The 16,337-nt window shown below is 37.8% G+C and overlaps 1 protein-coding gene across 3 annotated transcripts in view; it reads right to left on the reverse strand.

The window, feature by feature from the left end:
• Positions 1-312: 312 nt before the first annotated feature.
• kiaa0930 overlaps positions 313-16,337 on the reverse strand; it is a 36,113-nt gene continuing 20,088 nt past the window's right edge. For 2 of the 3 annotated variants that reach the window (XM_026923216.3, XM_053241798.1), the window contains exons 3-10: positions 9,848-9,952; positions 8,640-8,717; positions 6,803-6,904; positions 4,714-4,854; positions 4,422-4,610; positions 3,839-3,998; positions 3,143-3,298; positions 313-2,537 (exon numbers count right to left, since the gene is read on the reverse strand). In XM_026923216.3, the coding sequence (XP_026779017.1) occupies positions 2,497-2,537; positions 3,143-3,298; positions 3,839-3,998; positions 4,422-4,610; positions 4,714-4,854; positions 6,803-6,904; positions 8,640-8,717; positions 9,848-9,952 (972 nt within the window). In that variant the 3' untranslated portion in view covers positions 313-2,496. Of the gene's footprint in view, positions 2,538-3,142; positions 3,299-3,752; positions 3,999-4,421; positions 4,611-4,713; positions 4,855-6,802; positions 6,905-8,639; positions 8,718-9,847; positions 9,953-16,337 lie in introns of those variants that run through there. The other variant, XR_008304763.1, reaches the window with a different exon arrangement.

Below are 16,337 nucleotides of genomic sequence, written 5' to 3' on the forward strand. Positions count from 1 at the left end.
TTAAATTGAACGTTATAATCATAGCTACAGTCGGTATTGTGCTCAGTATTCACATATGCCAGAATACCTGATATAAACTATCTGTTCACAACAAACACAGACACACACACACACACACAGACCCACACACGATTTTCCAAAATTTTCACACCTGGTCTTACCTGCACAGACATCATACTATAAGGTATTAAAATGGTTCACTGATGTGTGATGTGGTTCACCTGACATGCTCCTGAAATTGTTGCTTGTATTCCTCAGAAATACATTTTGTTGTCTTTCTTTCTTAGTTTAAATAGCTCATAAATTCAAATCAATTTTTTTTGTAATTTGTATTTCAATAAGAGGTACAGAAAATGTACAGTTATTAACGGTGTAACATAAATATAGGAGAAACATGCACATGTAGTTTTTTAAAAACTGAATACAAAAACGTGGTTAAAGTGAATAAAGAACTGTGTATGTACCACAAGACCTTCTTGAAAAGAGCTTTCTATTTGGTTGACATGGGCTTCTACAGCCTACCAGAAGAAAATAAATACAAAGGAAGTGAATTTTGAAGTATTTAAAAAAAAAAAAAAAAAAAAAAAAAAGACAAATCAGGTTGCCTTTCAAATATCAAATGGTTACTAAACCCATATTTAAAGCAGTCACTAGGAATACATTCAGCTCACAAAATCCAACATAATACTGACAATCCGGGTTTGTTCTTAACTTCCTCCATAAACACTTCATTGTCAGTGATTTTCAAAGCCAATCAATTAACAGAAAGACAACAGCCACCAGACTGTTGAAAGACAACAGCCACCAGACCTTTAAATACTCAAACACTTTACAAGGAAAGACAGAACTGGAGGAACACAAAGGGGCAGAGTTTCAGCTCACGTTTAAAGAATCCCTAAAGCCTTCAAACATTCACGGGTTAGAACTGAACAGACCAGACAGAACAAATCGCATCAATGTCCTGAACTGCAAGCTGAAAAAACTGAAGAAAAGTTGAAGAGATATGTCATTATTTCAACTTAATAACGTGTTATTGCAGGATATTATTTCATTATTCAACTTGTTATATCAGGATGTTATGTCATTATTTTGACTTAATAATATTATGTCAAGTTATTATCATTATTTCAATATATCTTGTTTTGACTTTTTTTAAACACTATATTTTAATATATGGAATATTTAACACCATACAATATATCAATAAGCCTAATTTAATAAATATTAGCTTGTAATTCTTTTTCTGTATGCTGCAAAACATAGGCCATACAGACACATACAGTATAATTCATTAATTCATTTAAATACCTTCAGGTATGGTCGAAATAACAAGATAGCTCAAAATAAGTTAAGTCTAAATAATGAGATATTTTAAAATAACAACATACTATGTTGAAATAAGATATTGAGTCAAAATAATGACGTAACATATGACAAGTTTTAGAACAAGTTATTAAATCAAAGTAACGACACAGTGCTTTAACTTTTTTCCCCCACAACTTGCGTTTCAGGGCTTCTGTAGGACAGGTACAGGTGTGTTTCTGAAATGTAGTAGCTTTACATGTACAAACAGCTCAACTGCGTTTGCTGAATAACACAAGAAATCGATTGTGTTGTCCTCAGGGAAACCTGCTCTTCAAGGCCTTTCAGCTTCAGCATCATTCTGTTGCACTTGAACGCCTCACACCCAGTAATAAATATCACAATGATTACAAAGACCTCCTAACATACAAATGAACAAATGTATCATGTCATTTTTTTTTTAAAAAAAAGAAAAGAAATCTATTGTGCGGCTTTTTTTTTTGTGTGAACCAGAAGGTTGAACTTAAGACACATCCAGCATTTCCAATTCCAGACTCTGCGCTGGAGAGTAGGCCATAAAACAGAGTCTAGGTGTCACATTAGCTGGTTAGGAGGTGTTAAGGCCTAGGGATGAGGCGAGGTGAGGGGTTTGGGGGTTTGGGGGTTTGGGGGTTTTGGGGGGTGGTGGAGGTTTGGGGCTGCCTTTGGAAAAAAGCACTACGCACAAATCAACAACATTGAAGGACCCAGCAGAGTCTGTTTACACAAGGCTGAGAGGGTCGTGGTTGGTAGATTCACTGAGTATTCTAAGCAGCAGTGTATTTACAAGGAACAGAGACATTCTTTTGCATGTTTTTTTTCTTTGATACGTTTCCCTTTCGCTCGCAGGTCGGACGTTAACCAGTCCTGCCTTCCGAGCCTGAGCCGATCAGATGGAACGAGGCATTTCAGATGGTGCTCAGTCACTTGGGCTGTTGCGCTCGTGTCCACATACAGACTGTCACAGAAAACAGGTGGAAGAGGCACTTCTTGATTGGCTGGTTTTTTAATAAGTCCTTAGTTCTTTTCTTCTCCTCTCCTTTAGTCAGTGGTGGGGTTTTTTGGTTCTCTGTATGGATGCTAGATGGCGCTGTCGTCTGAGGGGCCTGATGTGGAGAGGCACTTAGTCACAAGTTCTAAGGAAGTCAGGAGCCGCTAGATCATCAGAATAGGCTTTTGTCTCACCTCCAGAATATCTGTTGAAGAAAAATTCCAAAATCACGACAAAATAAGTAAAAACAAGCCAAATTAAATAGCTGGAATTTTATTTATTTAAAATGGCCAAAACAAATCAACTTGATCTCTGACCAGCATGTAGTAGAAGGTTTTTATTTACTATTAGTGGTACAGTGCAGACATCAAGTAAACGTTATAATCACGTCCTGATGAAGATGAATGAATGAAAATGATTACAAAAATAAACTAAATAGGAACCACAAGGAAAAAAATGTTAACAATTGTTAAAATATAACTATGTTTATATCCAACCAGCTATAATCTTACTAGAGTTGGTCAATGTGATAAAAGTACTGATAATTCTGTCAGAATGGCATATTAGTCCATTTTATTGTCATATCAATATCATGTCATTGTATCACTGACAACCCTTCCATGTATACAGCAGAATTAGCTAGTGTGTGTCTGCCTTTTGCTTAAATGTAACTTATAGATTTTATTTCTTATGTAAAACCCAAAGATCTCAGTCAGCATGTGTCATGTGTAAGTGAGAGCTAATGCATGATTCCCCTGCACAGCACTGAAATCATTGTGTGTGAGGAAGCACAGGCTGTGTGTGTTGCACCTGTAGTTATCCGGTGTAGAGGAAGAGTGATGTAGGTGAGATGTGAGTAGAGCAGAAAGTAGTCCTCCGTCCTGTTCAGCTTCAGCCAGGAGCCCACGAGTGAGCGTCCAGTTCCCGAAAGAGAGCGTGAGCGAAGGTTTGTGGTGTTACACAGGTCTACACACACACACACACACACACACACACGTGCAAAATACTTGTTAGTCATCCATCTTTAAATGCTGGTCCACAATAACATATGATACTAAAGGTGTAGTTTTCAATTAGTTTCTTGATCTATAGTAGCTACAGAGCTAGAGCTACATTACATCAGAAAGAGATATTTTCAGACTTTTACAGATTTTTTAAAATATTATTTACCCTCATTGTTCTGACTAGTATTTACCCTCTTTACCCTCTTTGACCCTCTTTGCTCTGATGAAATGTTTAAAGATGAACAGACACAGAAGTATGCATTTATTCTTCCTGCTTCAAGTTACAAAAATGTTTCAAATTAACATCCTTCATCATTACTGCAGTCCTCATCACAGCGTTATTTTCTACACACACCTTAAAACAACTCAGCATAACAAGCTACTCATTCTCTCAATACTCCTGACATGATGCTTGCCTGTGTGTGTTTACAGAGATTAGATCCTGCAAAGCTCCTCCCATTCAGCCCAGCGTAAAGGCCTGAGGAGTGTGGTTAGGCCTCACCTTCTTCATCCTCGTCCCTGAAGAACTCCTCGCTGTCGTTGGCGGAGTGGGATTTCTTCATCTCGGCTATGCGGTTTCGGGGCACTTTGCGGCGCAGAGAGGGAGAGAAGAAGGAGGGTCTGTTTCTCTCGGGGGTCGGGGGAGTGCTGAACGACGTCACCTACAGAAGGAACAGGAGGTGAGCATGAGATCATGAGAATGCTGCAGGAAAACCAAAGTGATACTGTTTAATGAAAATTACAGAAAGCCTCTAAATTTAAACCATAAAATGTAATCTATGATGGATAATAAATGTTTTTTTAAAGCTACTAAAATGGTTTCTCTACACCTTGACTGTTATAAATTAAAAATATGCAAATTCTAACACCACAATTTAGATATTAACTATGATTAAAAGGTGTTGAGAATATAAGTACTAAGAAAGATTTTGTTGTAAATAGAAATATATGTATTTAGCTTAGCTTTAACAAATGTGGCCAAGCTATATAACCAAAATCAGCCACGCAAAAGGAATTTAGAAATCACATTTTTGACTGCAGGGGTAGTTTAATCGAAAGAAGTCTGTTATGTGTGTTGTACCGACCCTCTCGTGCAGCGGCGAGTCCTGGTCCTCCTCGGTGCCGCAGGGTGACGTGTCTCCAGTCGGCACTCGACTCACAGCCATCTCGGCATGCCCTTTCCCCTGAGGGCCCTTCATCCGCACAAACTCCATGTTGTTGTATTTGTAGAAGCCAAAGGACATGCGCTGGGCCATTTTAGCAGCCACACTCACCTTACACATGCACAGTGAGACAGGAACTCATGATTCAATATCAATTTCAGCTTAAAAAAAAAAACAATCTTTATGGGATAAAGTGTTGGTGAGTTTGTCCTACCCGGTTATCGTAAACCTTTTTGAGAGCCTCGTAGCGGATGGAGCCCTGGAAGATAACTCCCTGGAAAGTGGTGCTCTTGTCGCTGGCCACCAGCTCCACACACACCATCTCTCCTTCTCCAACAGTCATATCACTGAACACCTGTGTGCCACATTCACAACATATAGATGCTGATCCGACAGTGATGTGTGCACACTAGATTACTTTTTTTTAATCCTAGTATCTTATGTACACTGAGTTTAGTAGGTTCAACTCAGTGTCCATTTTATCAAGTACGTACAGGTCCATGTTGTAGGTATAGGATTATTGACCGTGAGTCTGCCCCTCATGGGGCCTGATATTATTTTAGTGGTGAGTCACTCTCAGGGCACATACAGTACTGCGCACAAGGCTTAGGCAAATGCTGTAGAGCAAAGATGCCTTCAAAAAGAATGAAATTAAATGTTTCTGCATTAAAATTGGTGTGATGACAGCCTGTTGCTTTAAAAAAAATAGTAGTCTCAGGTACAGTTTTATATAGAAATGAGCTGTAAATGTTACTGAGCATCTTGCAGAAGCAGCCACAGTTCTTCTGGAGACTTTGCATTACTTCTTATTTTTGCAGCAAAACACAGCAGCCTTCATGATGTTTTTTTGTCTGAAAAGTGTCTCTTACGTAATGGTCTCTTATGCTGCTATCTTTAGTGACATACAAACATTTACCATTTAATGTTACAAAACTAACGTTTGGAAATCTAAAATGTTTTTGTACTGACTCAATAATGTAGAAGTCATAAAATACAAATCTATAACAAAGTTTGTACTAAAAAAAAAATAGGGTGTCTAAGACTTCTGCACTGTATAATACCGTATATGGTGGACTTATCTTATAAAATGTCCAATGAGTATAGAGAGAATGTAGGTGCAACTGTATATGTACATGTCACTATATGGCCAAAAATATGTGGACACCTGACCATCACACACATCTCATTCCAAATTTGTTCCTGCTTTGCTGCTATAACAGCCTCCACTCTTCTGGGAAGGCTTTTGGGTTAGGCCCATTAGTTGCAATGAAGGGAAAGCTTAATGCTACAGCATACAGAGACATCCTGTACAACTGTGTGCTTTCAGCGTTGTGGCAACAGTTTGGCGAAGACACACATATGGGTCTGATGGTCAGATGTCCACATACTTTTGGCCATATAATGTATATATATATCTATATATCTGTACATCTATATGCCTATATTTGTGATAATTGGTTTATGATGTTATAATTTGTGCCTTCTGTTTGATATTATTGAAGACAACATGAAATTTTTTGCGCAAATACACGGTGAGACCAGACAATATCATTTGTAGAAGTTAAGAACTTTGTCTTTTAAGTGACTGAAATGGATGAATTGTTCCAGTATGACTGGAGACATGGTTCTCAAAGAGAGTCTGGGGACCCTCAGGGGTCTGTGAAGCCTAACCCAGGGCCCACAGTTTTTTTTTTTTTTTAGTTTAGTAACAGCAGTGGAAATTACAACACACCAACCTCAAAGTTATTATATTTATTATTGTGTTCTTATAGTTATTAGCATGTGTGACTGGTCCCTTAAATTAAATGGTTTTAATCCAAACTTCAATAACTCAAACACAGTGTAGGTCTGTAAATAATGTCAGCTAAAGACAATTTATTAAAATGTGTTCTGTGAGTGCAAAGTTCAGAAATAAAAACTTCTATGGCTCCAATAAACTGTGTTATTATTGTGCATATTCAAATAATGAGCCTAATATTGTTGAATTATGTTTGTAAACTTAAACTGTACTCAGGGGATCCACAGAAATATTTATATACAATATATTTTTACATACGTGGAAAGTTTGATTGATGCCCTCATAGTACAGCCCCTTGACTCACTAACATCCTATTTTATAGGAACATGAATAAACCAGCTTCTTAATCTTTTACACTGCATAATTTAGTTCTTTTCCCTGGCAGGAGGATATGAGGAATTATAAAGCCCTGTCAGAGATGATTAAAGTGGATTAACGTAACTACAGCACGGTATCAAAAGCTCTTTCTAGGTCTGAATGGAAACCTGATAGATGTGCTGGTTACCTCCTCAAAGTTGTCGATCATGAAGAAGATGTTCGGGTAGCTCATCTTGGACTCCTCACCCTTGCTGTCCATCGGGTGCTTGCTGGGAGAAGCGAACACTTGCTGTGCAGGAAAGAGAGATAAAGAGTTTGGGTAAGCAGCAGACACTGATGTGGTTAACAGCACATCACAGACTCATCATCATCATCATCATAATACAAGGGTGGAGGCAAAGATGTAATGTATAATGAGTTTGGGTTTGGACCCCATCCCATTTCTATCACTCCATAATTAATATTTCTCAATAAATTAATTGATAAATTACACAAGTGACAAATTCAAAAATTGAAGCAATTAATTAAACATGCAAAGATATGGATGCTTAGATGAAGCAGTTGATAATTAAGGAATAAAACAGAACAGGGAGTGATGTTATAGGAAAATAATTACCTCCAGGGTTTAACATGAAGTGGAGTCACTGTTACTACCCCAATGTTGATTATTTTCCAACGACAGCACATCCCAAAGTGTTTTACTCTTCTTATATCACAGCAATTTCCCATTGATAACATTTTTAAATTTATTAATAGACAACTTTTAAACATTTATAGTTACATTTGACGTTGTATAAGATCCGTGAAGCAAGTTAGTTCCTATTATCACCTACAGTATAGCAGCTATCAACAGTCATTCCCTCACCAGCCTCTCTTTTTTCCTTGCTCTTGGAGTTAATTAAAAAAAAAAATGCAGCTTGTCATGTTATTGAGAAATCCATAAGGACAAAGTCATCTGTCCTGAAGACTTTTCCACTGCAGAAAAGCACCAACACTGGAGGCTCCTTCTTAAAAGTTAAAGAAATCGAAATCTTCTAATCGAAAACCTCATCATATCGACGGCTACACGTTTTGCTGTTTTTTTTTTTAATCTGTTTATTCTTCTTCTTAGATTATGTTCACTGTCTGCAATTAAGTCCCTGTGACTGTGTTATTACAGGAGAACTGATATCATATTACCATAAGTGCATTAATCTAAACCTGTTATTTGAATTACAGACAGATCTACTGCTGATGTTACAAAAATCAATCAACACCTTCTGACCAATCAGATTTGAGAATTCATCTGTGCTGTGCTATAAAATCAACTATTACATAACTTTAAAGGAATTAAAACAACAAACATACAATGTGAAAATATTTCATAAATTGAGAATGAACTTATTTTATCATGTGATAAACAAGTAACTGATTATATTTATTTGTCAACTGTTTTTTTTTTTTCTTCGAATTGATTTCAAAACCACAATAACTGATAATTGCAGTTTTTTTTATTTGTCTATTGGTTTTCTGTAGCTCTTTTTTAATTATGGGTTAGATAACCACATGATTCTATTTTTCCTTTTGCTGATTGTTTTATTTTTCTTTAATTACTATTGATTTGTCTGCTGGGCCCGAGGTGCAGCCCCACTGCTGCGGGCAATGCTGGCTGAACTTATAGCTTCTTATTACCCAGAATATTGTTGGTTAGACTGTTATCACACTGAGTGGCCATTGAGCAGGTCAGCGTGGTAATTACCTGAAAACAAATTACGAAAAGGTCTCGGCTGCCCAGACAAGCAGCGGATTGATTCTAAGATCCTCTAAGTGTAGAACGGCTATGGTCTGAGGCATCTGATGTTGCTGTTTAATTATTAGTCCACCAATTCACATACTCCTACTGCATTCATTCACGCGTACAAAACGTGGCAGATAAGGAGATGCAGAAATACATATGTGATGACTTACAGTGCTGCAGAGATCTGCACATTATAGTAACTGCATTCTGATTTGTACACAAGTAGTAGCACATCTGTTTGCATTACCTGCGACTTCTTTTTGTGGATGTGGATGTCTCCTGCATCTGTGCGTGTACACACAGCACATGTGACCACGTAGTCCAGCTGGTGGAGAAAACATTGCGCAACATTAATAGCACTGCTGCATAATGAGCGAGGCTGCTTTACAAGGATGGAAAAATATTCAAGAATTCAGAAATAAGGCTCAACAACCTGCATTATTTACTACACTTCCTTAAAGCAAGTAATTAACCTCCCATACTTTTGTCATGTTTCCTACAAAAAGAGCCACACTGGAATAGGTACGTAGGTACATGGAGCAACACTGGTCGTAGGTACAAAATCATAAATATTTGACCTGTCATATTCTTGCAGTCTTCACATAGGATTGGCGTGTACTAACACCACGATAAAGGTACTGAAAAAACTTGTGTGTAAGACCAGACACTATAGCTGATTAGGGCTATTTTTTAAGGCTAAGGTTAGGTTAGGTTCAACTTTCTTGTCGTTGTCGGAGTACGGGTACAGAGACAAATATGAAATGCAGTCAGCATCCAACCAGTAGTGCAAACAGCAAATAAGTTAAAATGAGGTAACAAGGTTATGGTGCAGTAAGTTAACAGTGTACAGGTAAAGGTTAACAGTATGATGCATACCAGTAATGCAAATGGCAAGTAAGTTGAATGGAATAAATTTGGAATTTAAACGTTGGATAGCTATGGATGTTTTAATAGCAAATGTTGCATCCAAAGGATAAGTATAAAAATATTGTATCATAATTCTTGAAGGCATTTCTACACAATATGTATGATGACATATAGGTTTCCTCACAAACTGCCAACATTAAAAAAAACATTAAAAAAATGTTCAATAAACTATGTATATAATGTCTACAAAAATAAGTATTTTTTAATATTAAAATATGTACATACATTTATTAGTTTTATACAGTTTACAATTTTAAATATAAAGTACAAAATTTTTTAAGATCAAATCAGCTACTTCCAGTCAGTTTATAATGAATGAATGAATTATTATTTAAAGGTATCACAATATCCAAAAAACATTTCTGAAAAGTGTATTGTGACATAATTTTCACAATATCAATATTATATCATCATCACCCAGCCCTACCCTAAGCTACAGAAAATGAGTTAAACTAGTTAAACTAGTACAGCTGGTTACTGGTTTACATTTGTTTCTGCACGGAGCAGGTAACTGCTAATTGAGCTTACCTTTTGTAAGATGAGGTTCAGGTATACACTCTCCTCCCAGTCTATGTCAGGGTCCCCCAGTCCAGGCAGCTTTTTCGAGTCCCTTCTGTACACCTCGACCTCCACCTGAGAACCAGAATGAGATTTATGTTCATTTAAATTCATAGACTGTAGCATCTAGATGCGATCACATTAAGATTCTGCGCAATAGGCTATATGATTCAAACCACTTTAGTGACTTTAACACCTAAGTCATATGCTGGCTGATTGAAGTTGCAGATGATGACGATAAAAAAAAATAGAGAAATCCAACTGGCAATTATGTTGTCCTGTATATCTGTGATACTCTGTATTCAGCTCAGGCCTTTGTTCCCCTTGACTGAGAGGGTGACGTCTATTCATTGAGCATGTGGGCCCTAATACAGCACGGACAGGCCAAGTGCTCAAGCTGAAAGCAAAACAAAGTGTTATTTATGAGCTGCAGATGCCATCATTTAATTTACCTGGCACTGCAAACACAGCTCTGCTGACTGGATCTGAGCCATCTGTCTCATCACTCACAGGACAAGCCGTCCTTTTGTAGCTTTAATACAGTCTATCCTGTCAGGAACGAAGGCTGTGTTTGTTCTCACTCTGATCCTGATCATATATTTTGGGTCTTCTGGCTTTCTGGACTCTCAGCTGTGCTGCTTCACAAAACACAGGAGGCATACACGTGAAGGGCATGACACACGCTGGGCTCTCGACGGTTGTCATGGTGATGAAAGAGAGGTGAGCTGGGATGTATGATGTGGAGCAGAGGGGCAACCTGGGGCAACTTTAACCTTTATAGCTGGTTAATGAAGACAGGGGCAGGTTAGAGGAGTAGGTGTATAGAGTATATGTGTGGGCCAGTGGCACTGTTCTCCAGTTTGGCCTAACTAAAATCATCCATAGATCTTATAGGATCCAAAACTCTAATAGTTCCTACACCAAAACTAATGATTTTGACAAACTATCATTCATCTATCATTCTACTCAGTGGATGTGGAAAAAGTATTTTTCTTCTTTTTTTTGATTTTGCATGGAAACTGCAGCAACTGAGTCAAAAATGAATGTGTAAATGTATTTCTAGACCTGTAAAAAATTAATAAATAAAATAAAAAAATATAATAATAATAATTCAATATCAAACATTTCAAAGATGCAACTTACAGTATGCAAAAGAACTGGCTAGTTTTTTTTTTCTTCAGGTTTCTGTGTACATTTTTCTGACTCAAAAATTAGTCCACCCCCAAGCTACAACAGAACTCCTCATCTCTGCCCTTTGGCCTTAAAAAGCAACCCATGAGCTACAGTATGAAATTTATGTATGAAATTTCAACAAAAAAGGTTGGTTGCTGAGGGAAGGAGAACACTACAATGTTTTCAGCCTGCAAATGGCTCAAAAAAACTACAAGTTGCTCCTTTAAAACTGTGACAAATAAATAAAATAAAATAAAATATTCAGTATCATAATTTGGAAAAAGAACAAATTGCATTCAAACAGTATATTCACACATATTTTGCTTTTATATGAGGATTTGGTCTTGGACTATAATATACATTATATATAAGAAGCGAATAACATTATATTACTATATTAATCTTATAGTACTGAGTGGTTGAATTCTCAATTCTGATTGGTCAGAAGGTTTGGATGAATTTTCTACAGCAGCAGCTTTGACAGCAGACCCAGCTGTAACTCAAATCACAGGTTTTTATTAACGTGCTCTTTCTAATCCATTATCGTTTCTAAAGTAATGGCTAATCCGTAGGGAGTTGTATGGTGGACACTCCACATAATATAAACCCAATAAAAAAAATTAATAGACATGTTATTTAATAAATAAAAATGTAATTTCCGATATGGCAAAGCTTAGAAATATATATTTTTTTTAATTTATGGAAGGAGTGTCTGAAATCTCCAGTATCTGGACATTGTACCAGTCAGAGTTAAAGCTGTTCTTCTAAATTCCCTGCCATGGGAAAGTCTTCAGGATAGGGGCTGTTGTGCTTTCAATGTTCTTAGTAACATGGCAAGCAGCATTTTTTGTTTTATAATTAATAAGAGAGAGAGAAGAAAGAGAGGCTGGTGAAGAAACTACAGTTTATAGCTGCTATAATGTGAGTGATCACAGGAACTGCCTTCTTTCAACATGTTTCATAATACTAAATGGACGGTTACATTTTATGTATGTGTCCTTAATAAATTTTAACAATGTGGGAGGAATGAAACACTTTGCGACGTTTTGTTAAAGGAAAATCACATCACCCTTTTTCCCCCTATTTAACAGCATGCACTGGTGTGTCTTTTCCCTTACATAAGAGATTTTAGGAGGAGGAAAGGAGATGGACTCAAACATCAGGCACACCTGGAATGAATTGTTTTGAGCTATTCAAAACATTACAGTTGGGGTCATAAGTTTACATACGCCTTGCAGAATCTGCAAAAAGTTAATACTAAAAAAAAATAAATAAATAAGAAGGATCATAAAAATGCATTGCATTTTTTTTTAGTTCTCCATGAATAAGCTATTTCACATAGCAGATGTTTACATATAGTCCACAAGACACAATAATAACTGAATGTACACAAATGAAGTTTACATACTCTTGATTCTTAATACCGTGTGTGTTACCTGGATGATCAGTGACTGTTTTTATGTTTTGTGATAGATAGTCCCTTGTTTGTCCTGAGCAGTTAAACTGCCCATTATTCTTCAGATAAATGCTCCAGGTCCTGCACATGCGTTGCTTTTCCAGCTTCCTCTGCAACACCATATATTTAGAGGCAGGGGGGTGTAAACTTTTGAACAGGATGATCGTGTAAATTGTTATGACTTTATTTGAAGATCTTATTTTTTCATCTAGTACTGCCCTTCAGAAGCTACATTATATATTTACATGTTTCGCAGAAGACACAATAATAACAATACTCCTCTACATCTACTGCTTTATCCTGGCCAGGATCACGGTGGATGTGGAGCTTATCCCGGGAACACTGGGTACAGTGCTGTAATACAACCTGGACGGAACATCAGTCTATCTCAGTCCCACAAATTCTCAGCATCTTATTTATTCATTTATTTTTTGTCTATTATTCATGTCCTAGGAAATTTGATCCATAGCTTGCAGTCCTAATGGCCATACAGGTGCCTAATGAAATAACAGACTATATTTAATTATTGGAAGAATGCTACGATCACCTGATGTGTTACTTTATTATGTAAGGCTATCAGTCTATCAGTCCTATCATGATATTAGAGCCCAACCCAGACAACCCTCTCATCAAATACCACATTCTGTATTTGCGGCATGATCCCCTTTTCCTCTGAGAAAATGGAAATCCTCAATGGTACCCAAAGATAAAAACAAGCATATAAAGGAATTCCTAATGTATACTGCTAACACTGTTGCTGACCTTTATAGCTTCTCCCCAAGGTCTACTGCACAAAGATCCAACCCAGGTAAATGGAAACGAATGGATAAATAAAAAAGCAATGAGACCATAAACCAGCCTATAGATATTACTGAGTACAACATCTCACATTCCAACATGGTATGTTTCAGATGGATTTCCTCAGTCTGAGAGACCCAGGCTCAGTTTCATTGATAATTGGACTAGTGTGTGCTGATTGCTGGGAAAGGCTCTCAGTACCAATCCCACACTGTGATGATTGCCATGCCCTTAATAAGGGGCAATAAAGTAGTGGGCCATGCTGAGAAGCTGGCATTTCAGAGAAGCCCAGCCTTAAAGCCTCTCCTTATTCACAGCCGGATCCACATCACTGTCGCAAAAACAAAATAGGAAATGCCGCAATGACCGGATGCCTCTTATCTGGTGTCTACGCAAGTTACACTCAAACCACTGCGTTTTTTGCATTCAGTTCCCCTCATTCGTCTGAGTTGTCTAGTCGGAATTTTGATGAGTCTGCAAATCTTTGGATCAGACAGCGAACTTCAAAAAGAAAAAGAAAGTTAAAAAAAAATACAGAAGGATGTCTGCACTATAGTCACCCATGAGTGAAAAACACATTGATAAACCAAAAACACAATGAGCAAATCAGAAAGTCTAACTCAACATTAACGGAAACTGTAGGTCCTTATTGCATAGCCCATGCTTGTTGCTGATTGGACACGGCATATGACAATTACAAGGAAAAAGAATTGCGCTTTTTTAATCTGTTAGCTAGCTAGCCTAGAGAAATAATGTGAAGTTACATACTGTATGTTGTTATTACAGCAAGGAGTAATTTGTGCTTCTGAATAACCCCGGCTTCCTTTAGTTAGCATTTAAGCGCTTGCACACTCAAATTCATTTATTTTAGACTGACAGTCTAAAACAAATGAATTTGCTTGATAAAAGTAAGTATGAACAAAGTATCAGTAGCTTCATTAGGCTCATATTTCCGCTTACTGTAATCATCGTTCAGCTCACCGTTGTCTCTCAGACTGATGCGTGCTGCAGCCAATCAGTAGCGAGCACGTGAAGGGGACCTGCCCTTTCGACTTTGTGTTAATGTTGATTTGTTTATGATTTTGCACTTATGTTTTTACATTTATTGTGTTTTTGATTTTGCTGTTGTGTTTTTGGTTTGGTTAATGTGCTTTGCAATTACAAGCTACCAATCGCAATTGAAAAGATACAGCTCTATCTTTCTGATACCACACACACAGCTCTTTTTATTACAGCTATAATAGTATTTTGAAACATTATCAGATTTATTTCCTTTGACACATCTTTTGTCATCTCCCTTTCGCTAATTCAAATTGTCTGTACTTATCAGACCCAGTAAAGGAAGCGCGGTTTCTGAGCTTGTCCTTCCCAGTGGCGGAGGCGTGGTCTCTGAGCTTGTCCTTCCCAGTGGCGGAGGCGTGGTCTCTGAGCTTGTCCTTCCCAGTGGCGGAGGCGTGGTCTCTGAGCTTGTCATTCCCAGTGGAGGAGGCGTGGTCTCTGAGCTTGTCATTCCCAGTGGAGGAGGCGTGGTCTCTGAGCTTGTCATTCCCAGTGGAGGAGGCGTGGTCTCTGAGCTTGTCATTCCCAGTGGAGGAGGCGTGGTCTCTGAGCTTGTCATTCCCAGAACTGGTGGCCTTGTTTTCTGTGCCCCACCTTCCTAGTAAAGTAGGTGTGGTCTCCCAGTCCTCAAAGCTAACACTTATTCTAAACCGTGGACATTACTAAAACACATCTCATCACATGGAAACGACTTATCATATTGAACTGTCAGCCTTCAGTGGCATCTTTTGAACATCAGATGATTGATAACATAATGAGATACACATACATCCTGTCATGGATACCTTAAAGATTTGCACTTCCCAAAAACAACTCTCACCGTTTCCTCAATGGGATAATCTCACCTGGATACTGTAGACTCGTACCTATGAACTGCTGCTGTAATCATAAAGACTTTACTCAATCCAGGACTCTTATTCAAAATATGCTCATACTGAACATCCTTTAAACACACTGATTATTGTTTGACTTTACACCTCCAATCCTGTATAGTATAATGATTCATAATCCCACTATCCTCTCCTGTCTGTGAAAAGGCTGATTTGACAGGGAGATTTGCTCTGCAACACCAAATCAGACTTATAACGAATGCATGTGCTTCATTAGCAAATGCATCTGGCTGCCTTTTCTAGTAAAAACCCTATTTATTAATGGAAGACTGTGAAAGAGATCCTTTGAATTGTAGCACTAAAGAGACAAAACAGACAGACAGGAAGAACTTCATTAATGCACCTGTGTGCTCTGTTTAATTTAAATGCAAATTCAGGCACAGAGGGACACAGAGAGAGGAAGTACACTGATAATACAAACAACAAAGGAAGGAGGAAAAAAAAGGACAGAGACAGCGTGAGCATAGGTCAGAGAGGACAAAGCGAAAGTATCTCTTGCCTCTATGTCGTCTTTCAGGTAATTGAATTAATGTCTCCTCTATTGAGGCAGGATAAAAAACAACGCTGTAAAATCAGGGTTGCTGCTCGGCCTTGACCTAGCTTTCAGGCTCGTCATAGAAACGACATCACTGGCTCGGTGATTGATCTCTGATAAGTGCTATGAAACAGCAAAGGGATTTTTGATGTATGCAATTAAGATGAATTGTTCATATGTAAGAGAAGTGACTCAGAATTAGCCATTTCAGACAAAGGCATTGAAGAAATGACACTTTAAGAGAATGTGTACCGCTCCAGTAGTACAGAAAAGGCATTCTACAAACCTTAGCCATTTGCCCTTTGGAGTTAATATTGGACTAGAATTAGAACCCAGATATTGGGCCTATAATTGGGGCTATAAATTTCTGCTGGATTTGCGAAAGTTTCATAAATGCTATTTGACATTGTACTTGCGTGTGTATGTTTATGAAAGCCAATCATCCATAAATTACTAGGCGCATGCACAGCACAGCTGATCTGCATTTGGTGGCACATGTCGTGATGCCCACAAAACTCCATAAAAGGCAAATCTCACAGCGCTAAAATG

The sequence above is a fragment of the Pangasianodon hypophthalmus genome, chromosome 18 (assembly GCF_027358585.1).
Source record: "Pangasianodon hypophthalmus isolate fPanHyp1 chromosome 18, fPanHyp1.pri, whole genome shotgun sequence".
Classification (NCBI taxonomy): Eukaryota; Metazoa; Chordata; class Actinopteri; order Siluriformes; family Pangasiidae; genus Pangasianodon; species Pangasianodon hypophthalmus.